Source organism: Chanodichthys erythropterus, chromosome 9, assembly GCF_024489055.1.
Source record: "Chanodichthys erythropterus isolate Z2021 chromosome 9, ASM2448905v1, whole genome shotgun sequence".
In the NCBI taxonomy this organism is placed as follows: domain Eukaryota; kingdom Metazoa; phylum Chordata; class Actinopteri; order Cypriniformes; family Xenocyprididae; genus Chanodichthys; species Chanodichthys erythropterus.
The window spans coordinates 19,433,834-19,442,792 of NC_090229.1; the positions used below are offsets into that span (position 1 = coordinate 19,433,834).

Below are 8,959 nucleotides of genomic sequence, written 5' to 3' on the forward strand. Positions count from 1 at the left end.
GCAGAATTTGTTTGAAACACATCATGTTTTTATTTTATTTCAGTATTGATATAATTACCATGGGGGTCAGAGTTCTCTTTGTTGGCCGGATACAGTCCTGTCAGTGAATTATGGTGTCTGGGAATCATCCATCTGCTGGGCTGGTGGAGCTGAGCAGCGTTGAGGTGTGTGTGTGTGTGTGTGTGTGTGTGTGTGTGTATGTGAGGCACGTTGAGACAGTCACGGTGAGGTCGGACATGCATGTTTTGCTTTCCTGTGTGCCTGTGACAACTTCCTGCAAAACAGAAACCTTGGGGAGCCATCTCACATCGGACATATGAGCCAAAAATGCACACACCGGAAAAAAGACAGTTCTTCGCTATTCATGATTGGTAATGGAGTTTCCATGAACACACAACATCGGGGAGTCTTCCTCAAGTCTTCCTCAACCATTTACTGACCTGTCTGCTCAAGTCTATCAAAGCTTGTGTGTGTGTGTGTGTGTGTGTGTCTGGATCCATATACTGGCTGTAGACTCTGTGTTCCTGCCAAAACTCAGAGGAGAGAGTTTCCTTTTGGGACAAGAGTCACTAGGCAACCACTCAGTCATTAGTAAACGAGAGTCAAGGTTTGGGATCTGAGAGGAAAGCATTTGTTGGTTTTGTTATGAAATGCTTCTAATAAGCCAAATGAAAGATCCAAAGAGACCCAATCAAACTCGATTTATGAAGCTCCAAATATCAAAGTTAATCCTATAGAATCTGTTGTGAAATAATGAAATCACAGAAGAGAGAGTAAGATTAGACTGCAGTACATACGGCTGGGAGACATCAGTCACACATTTGACACTGCGGATCTGCATCTTATGAGGGGATTTCAGACTGAACCAGCTGCCAAAACACTGAAGTACCGTCACTGCACACGGCTGAACCAATTCATTATCGTAAAACATATAGACACACAAGTATAAGTCTGAGTGCACTTGTGAAAATGTGTTTCTAATTTAATATAAATCTTTTCATTACAAATTCATTTAGAATTTCAGAATTTATTAGCATGAGTGGGTTAGTTGTCACATTTTTATCTCCAGGTAATATATATCTCCATAGTAAATTTTTGTATAGGCACAAACCTTAACGTCTTGCCTACATAAAAATGTTTTGAAAGTTGGATCCACTATAGTATTGCCTAGTAAAAATAACAGAGTTCATTAAACAGATTTTTTGTGACAACATGCCCCAATAATGAAAAACTTAACAGGAAAAACAATTATAAATTGGCGTGTTTATAGATATTTGTGCAGTAATCTGGGTTACGTAATCAGATTCCAAAAATGTAGTATCGATTATATTTTAAACGCTGATAATAAGATTACAGCTACTTTTTTAATGGATTACATGATTACATGTGATTCACACAGTGGCAGTAATTCATTATTCAAAATGTATTGATTCTCCCGAATTCTTTTTACTCTTTTAAAGGGTTAGTTAACCCAAAAATGTCGTTCCCTCATGTCGTTCCACACCCGTAAGACCTTCGTTCATCTTTGGAACACAAATTAAAGGTGCTAAAGAGGATGTTTTGTTTTATAAATTTTTGCAATATTACTTGAAACTGTCTTTACTAACTGATAAAAGACTATTTATTAGGTGCACTGAAAGTAATAATATTAATATACATCATCTGTGCACGAAGTAGGGCCTTAAAAACATCAGCCAGTCGTTTACGCGATCATCCCTCTGGCTTGTCAATCACTGCCATGACGTTCCTTGTGAGAGACGAGCGCGGCTGCGCGCTCCAGTAACTTTCCACACTCCACAGGCGCCGCATGCAATGTTTTTGTCAGGAGACAGGAGTAACAACTGCAGATTATGAGTTACCTGCGGTGAGTCCGACATAATGAATCCACTAACACGACACAGCGAATGCCGGTGGTAAACTCGTGCACAAGTTTTGGGAGGCGTTCCCTCGAAATGAGTTGTGAAGGAGGGGGGCCGTTCTTACGCATGCGCTCATTTCAAAAACTCACTAACAGTCTTTGGTTTCTCAGTCGACGAAAAGATCCTCTGTAGCACCTTTAGGATATTTTTGATGAAATCCAAGAGCTCTCTGACTACTCCAGACAGCAATTTAACCACCACTTTCAAGGTCCAGAAAGGTACTAAAGACATCATCAAAATAGCAACATAGTCCATGTGACTGCAGTGGTTCAACCTCAAGTCTCCTGCGCTTCCAGGTTCTACGTCAGAATGCTGACTCATTATTGGCTGGCTCCTGTGTCAACATCACATGTATGTGTCATGCTGCTCACGTGATCAGCTTTAGCCAATACTGAGTCGGCGTTCGGACATAAATAAGGAAAAAGTATTCTCGATGCTTCATAACATTAAGGTTGAACCACTGCAGCCACGTTGACTGTTTTAACAAAGTCTTTAGTACCTTTCATGGACCTTGAAAGTGGTGGTTAAATTTCTGACTATGGAGGGGTCAGAGAGCTCTTGTATTTCATAAAAAAATATCTTAATTTGTGTTCTGAAGATGAACGAAGATCCTACAGGCTTGGAACGACATGAGGGTGGGTAATTAATGACAGAATTTTCATTTTTGGGTGAACTAACCCTTTAAATTCTCAAAATCCTACTGTGTGTCAGCGTTTAGCTTTGAATATATTCACAATATAGAATGGCCATGAAAATGTCATGTAAATAAATTTGTGATGCTTGTAAATTTGGGGACAAAAGCACCTCTTATTTACACCATGTATGAAATAATCATGCAAGTTACTAAACGCTGATAGCTGTTGTTACGTCCAGCTATGTATTATTTTATTATTGTTACAGGTGAGTTATTGACTTTGTCACAAGTACATAGCTATCATTGTTGTTCATGAATTGTGTTTTGGAGTGCTGTGGTGTGTTTTTTCCTGTTTTTTATTTTTATTTTTTTTATTCCTCTTTGGCTCCTCCCACTTATTCTCTCTGGCAGGTAGCTGATTATCCCCACCTGTGCCTGCTTACCAACTTTTCACATACAGATGACAACGCTGTCAAAATGATCCCCGTTCACATGGATCTGCGAAAAGGATTAAAAATGTTGTATTATGCTGACAGGCAACGGTAGTTGCCGATTTCGCTTTGTAAAGAAACACTATGCGCCGACTGAGCATGTAAATCATATGCACATGACGTCTCTGTTTTCCAAATTTGTGTTTTTGTTGTTTACACAGAGACGATAACGGTATTGTTTTCAAAAACTTGCACTTTGAAACCTGTTTTTAAAAGTTTGAACAACCAAAATGCATAAAAAGTTTTCAGTTTTTAGTTGAAAACTGTGTTGTGTAAATGGACCCTCAACTTCTGAGAATTTCTTCTCTGCTTTTAGGGGCCGTTTACACGAAAGTGCAACGTAAAGGAAAAACTTTTCTGTTTTTAGTCCATCCTTGTCGTGCAAATGCCCCTTTTTAAACTTTCCCCAGACAGATTTCTCCAGAGTGCTGTCTTTGACCTGCCCAGCCTGTTGCTGTTGTGTACATTCTTGTGTTGAATGTGATCACTGCATTATTTTCTACCCTGTGGCACTGTGTTAATTCAGTGGTTGTTGAGGGTGCCTCCAACACTTATATGCTTATTGTCATTTAAGTGTGGGTTAACATTTACATTTAGTTTTTGTTGTTGTTGTTGTTGTTAATGCTTACAACATTAATGCCCAGTTTCACAGACAAGGCTTAAGCCTATAGTCCTAGACTAAAATGCATGTTTGAGCTGTTTTACCTGAAAGCATCTTGTACTGACATATTAAAATATGTCAGTGCCATTGTTTTGTCTCAAGATGCACACCAGTAATGTTTTTCTCTATGAATAAATGTCCTAATTTAACTACTCCTGGCTTAATCTAAGCCCTGGCTGTGAAACCAGGCCTAAAGCCACCATGTTGTTTTGTTTCTTTCTTTAATGGGTGCCATTTTTGTTGTGTCCTGTTTTTCTCCTGTTTTGTGGCCAGGTAGGTAGCATATTTCTGTTGTTAATTTATTTTTGTAGTTAATTTCTCCCAAGGCTGAACACTTTTGTTTGTTATTTTGACCTTGCCTATTTCTGACATTAACGCTTCTTTTGAATATCTGTTTTATGTTTTATGTGATCTGGTTGTTTATGGTGCAGTGGCAGGGCTCAGACTAGTGCTCCCTAACTCCATTAATATTGTTGCATCCGCTTAAACACTGTGAAACATATGTCTTCTTCATATCCAGTAACCTTAACTAATTATTTATCTGAACAAAAGGCTGGACAAAAATATTTTATGTCATTTCTGTTTTCATGTTTATTATTGTTTGTTCATGTAATGCAGGGATTCCCAATTTTTTTCTTTTTTTTTTTTTTGTCAGTGAAACCCCTTTGATCTAAAATATTTACTTGCAGACCCCTGAGATTTTGTTAATTTTTCAATAATTTAACAACACATTTGCATGTTCACAGTTCTCTGATGTTGGATAATGGTCACACTGACATGCAGGTAAACAGATAAATATATGTATATACCCTAGTAAAAAAAACCCTCAAATCTATTTAAAATAAATTTATTTCATACTAAGTATACTTCAAATCCATTAACATATTTTTGACATAACGCTTAAGACTTACTGATATAAAATTATAATTAAACTTTATTTGGAGTATTTCTTTATTTCACAATGCACATTTCTTAATATTATACCTAAAAAGTGTTTTAATATCACTATTAATAAGGATTATAATCTTTGTATAATATCAGTCTTTCAATGCAAAATTTTTAAAGTGTACCTAAAGTATACTTACAATAGTCCCACTTTAGCACAATCACATGTTTAAGTATATCTTTAGTTGGACCTCAGCGCTACTTCTGCACAATTAAAGTGCACTGAGTACAAAATTAGTTCCAAATTTAGCAGACTTTAAGTATACCAGCTTAGTATACAAAAAGTACAATTGCGGGGTATTTTTATTTTAATACATAAATATGTAAATGTATTTGTAGTATACTTAACACAACATAAATTGCATTTCAAATACATATATTAGTATATTTTTCACTATGGTATACACACACAATAATTCCATATACAAATATACAGTCAAACCAAAAATTATTCAGACATTTTTATATTTTTTATATATTTTACTATAGTGGGTACAGGACACTAGTTCATTTATGTAAGTGAGGATAGCAAAATAAAGTAAACTGTGACATATTATACCCAAAAATTCTTCATACAGTGGACTACCAGTAAAATTGATTAAAAAAAATTGGAGCCAAAAATTATTCAGACACTTTGACCTGACCATATTTTGCTTAAGTGTTATCTGACATAATTAAGATTATTATTTTTTTGACACAGTTTAACTCTGAGATCTTATCATATTTTATTACCATTTTTTAAACTATAGTGAATAAACTGTATTAATGAATGAAATGTTCAAGGTGTCTGAATACATTTTGATTTGACTGTATACATGCACACATATATTATTCACATAACACATATTTTAAGATTAATTGAATCATCATGATTTCTCAGATAAATCTATGGAGCTGTGATTAGACAAAATAATAATAAAAAAAAGTTTGTATTATATATTCAGATAATGTTTTATATATTATTTTACTTTAATATATTTAAAAATATATAAAATCTCAATCATTAATTTAATAAGCCAAATTTTTCTGAGCAGATCCAAAATCCAATCTCGGTTGTTGTAGGAGACCATCAAAAAAAAAAAACATAATCGTAGACTATTTCATATGAGAAACATGCTCCTTTGTAGCTCTGTTGGAATGGATGTCTGTCTTCAGTCTGATCGCTGCATGTGGGATGGAACAACAGCTTTAAAACTAGAGCAGTGGAGGAGAGATCAGACACAACATATTTGATGTCTCTTGGGTTATTTAAGGTTTTCCTTTCTCAACCAGTTCACCCAAGGTTAGTTTCTTTATATAAGTTCACAGAATTGGGATATTAACATTTATAGATCTATTTTTGACTGTGATTTTAAAACACCCACTCAACTTGTATGTACAGTAACCTATGACCTTCATCCAAGATCTTGAATGCTTAATCTTCACCCAGACCTTCGACACTGCTTTCTCTTTATCAATCCCCCCTCTTACACTCTTACACCCCTCTTGCTCTATATTACCCCCACCCCACTTTCCAAGCTGACCCTCATGGTGATTTATGCAGCTCACAGATGCACAGCTGCAGCAGGTCCCCGTGCTGACCGAAGGGTAGTATTTACCGTGACTAATACATCCCAGATTTCAAAAACACATGGAGACAGAATGAGAGATATAAAAGAATTTAAAAAGTCAGGCATTTGGTTTCTGTCCTTCACAGAAGTTACAAACCAACTAAACAATGACAAAAGGACCACACAGAGAATGAGAGGAGTTAATATGTAAAGAGATGATTAATGAGTTTTATCTGAATTTGAATTAATGTTTAGTTTCAGATGACTGATTGACTTGAAACCCTGCCTAAATCTCCTGAGCCCACAACTGTTCTTCCATCTTTTTTTTTTTTTTTTTTGTATTTGTTGTTTGGATTTTTAACCCTGAAGAGATACATAACCAGAAAAGCAACAAAAATCATTATAAATGCTCTAGCAATTGGGCAAAGATCTTTATTTCCGAAGTTTAATCATCCATATGCTATAAATGTTATTATGTTAAAATCCCACTGAGATGAATTTTGTGCTATAAATATGAATTAATGAAAAATGAATTGATGCTTAATTCTAAGCATCGTTTTCTATTGGTCAGCAGATTTATTGGAGAAATAAAATTTAAAGAAAAATCCTTTCAACCCAAAACATTTATAAAAGTGCTTCTTTTTTTCATGTGCCATCCACATAACTGACAGAGGACATTTAAAATTTGAAAAAAATATATTTTATTTCACCATGGTGTTCTCACAGTTTGTGTATAAAATGTATAAATTCTCTTTTAAAAAAAGAAAACGAAAAAGAAAAAAAAATATTTTATGCACTGCATTTTAAATGTTCATATCTCTATACAAAACACACACAGAAAAGTACAAAATTTAAGATCAACGCTTGTTTGAATGGCGAGTCTTCCGAGAATCTCCGTCGCGAGGAGTCTCGCTCACCTCTCGCGCTCCCTGAGTGGCGGTTTCATCTCACGCGCTGCTGCTGCTGCTACCGGCGTGTGACGCGCAATGAAGCGATTCCCCGCATGCGGACGCAGTCATTCCCATCCTTTATCTGCAAAATCACACATAGACAAAACAAAGGGTTATTAAAGCCAGGCCTAACAAATATATGATCTATCTTTCTGATATTTTGCCCTATTCTGTTCTATCGTTCTTGTTTTATTCGACGCTTAAGGGTTAGCCTACTGAATGTTGGAAAACCGCTCACGTGCGGTTACTTAGCGTGTGTATTGCAAGGAAATTAAGTTATGATACTTTAATATGATTTTATACATATCTTCTGGGACAAAACATGTGACCAAATGTAATATTAGTATTAGAGGGGACCACATGTAACCTATAAAACTGTCACTGAATAGGCCTATTTGATAGGCATAATTACAACATCACCTAAGGGCTGCCATTATTGTTTTGTTACCTAAATGTGTTCTTCTTTCATTTTCAAAAGCTTTTAAAGTTAATTTATGTGTACATTATGTTCCATTCATACAATTTCTCTCTTTAACAGCCCGTAGCTATTACATTTTAATGGTCCTTCACACTGTTCAAGGTGCGTAGATCCGCACATCCTGCCCATTTGCTATCCATAAATGTTTATAAAGATAGGCTAAATGTTTATTACAATCACTTCCAGACAGTATCAATAACTAAATGTTTTCTCGTATGTTCATCCATATGAATTGTCTCTTACCCCTTTTCTCTGGCTGCTGAGGCAGAAAGTACATATGGTGCGTGGCTGCTTTCCTCCGCTCTCCCCCTGCGCGCTGTACACCGCGCTCACGCACGGCTGCGCGTCCTCTCCTCCATCCCCTATCAGGAGCACATTGGCCAGATGTGAGATGTAACTGGAGGCTAAGCGCAGAGTCTCAATCTTTGACAGCTTTCTGTCCACCGGCTCGGTGGGAATAAGAGTCCGTAACGCCGTGAAAGCCGTGTTGACGCTCTGCGTTCTATCACGTTCCCGCGCGTTCGCTGCGTTCCGTTGCTTTACTATAACCACACTGCTCACCGTGGACTTGTGTGACATCCTCCGCCGCTTCTCCGCGCTGGGACAGCAACCGTAGCTCTGCTCCGAGCTGCCGTCGCTCTCGCTGCGGTTTTCCTCATCCTCGGACATCATGGCAACATCCGAGTAAGCTAGATGAGTAGCTATGGGCCGCAGCATGGCAAATGCCATTACTAAAACAATATTTGGACAAGAGCTCGATGAAACCGAGAGGAAAGTATCCAAAGTATCCAAAAGGAAATTATGGCTTGTTGTCAAGCACTAGCCACGCAAAAACTGCATCGCGAAAGCCTGATGTGTGTTTCTCTGGTGTGCTCTCAGCAGTTGATAGATCTCATAACATGTTAAAAGATCCTCTTGGTGTGTGTCCTTACAGTCATTCCATGCGCGAGCAGCTGAAGCAGGAGCAGCGCGCGCGACTTTTATAGGGAGGAGCGGTCAGTCATATGCAAATAACAAAAGCTACAGTCTCTCACAGACTCGCTAAATCATATTTGAGAACAAAATACCTATTTTTAATAGTTAATCGTTTTACAAACTAATTAAAGTATACACACAGGACACAGACATTATGGTTATTTGATCAAGAAAAACATAAAGTAGGCTATGTTCACGTGAAAGTACCAAAAGGTGTTTTTTTGGACAGGTATACAGTACCAAGGCAGTATTCTAGGAAGTACCTTGGAACACCATGTAAATATTATAAGATGAATTTCAGTACTAGTACCACGGTACTGAACCATCACTGTAATGTATCATGGTAGGCCTATATT

General features: G+C 37.0%; 1 protein-coding gene across 1 annotated transcript; it reads right to left on the reverse strand.

The window, feature by feature from the left end:
* Window positions 1-6,614: 6,614 nt before the first annotated feature.
* Window positions 6,615-8,566, reverse strand: tcf15 (transcription factor 15). Its single transcript, XM_067393760.1, has 2 exons — window positions 7,872-8,566; window positions 6,615-7,232 (listed from the first exon to the last, which is right to left on the reverse strand). The coding sequence occupies exons 1-2, from the start codon at window positions 8,355-8,357 to the stop codon at window positions 7,167-7,169; spliced, it is 552 nt and encodes a 183-aa protein (XP_067249861.1). The 5' UTR covers window positions 8,358-8,566; the 3' UTR covers window positions 6,615-7,166.
* Between the last annotated feature and the right edge of the window lie 393 nt (window positions 8,567-8,959).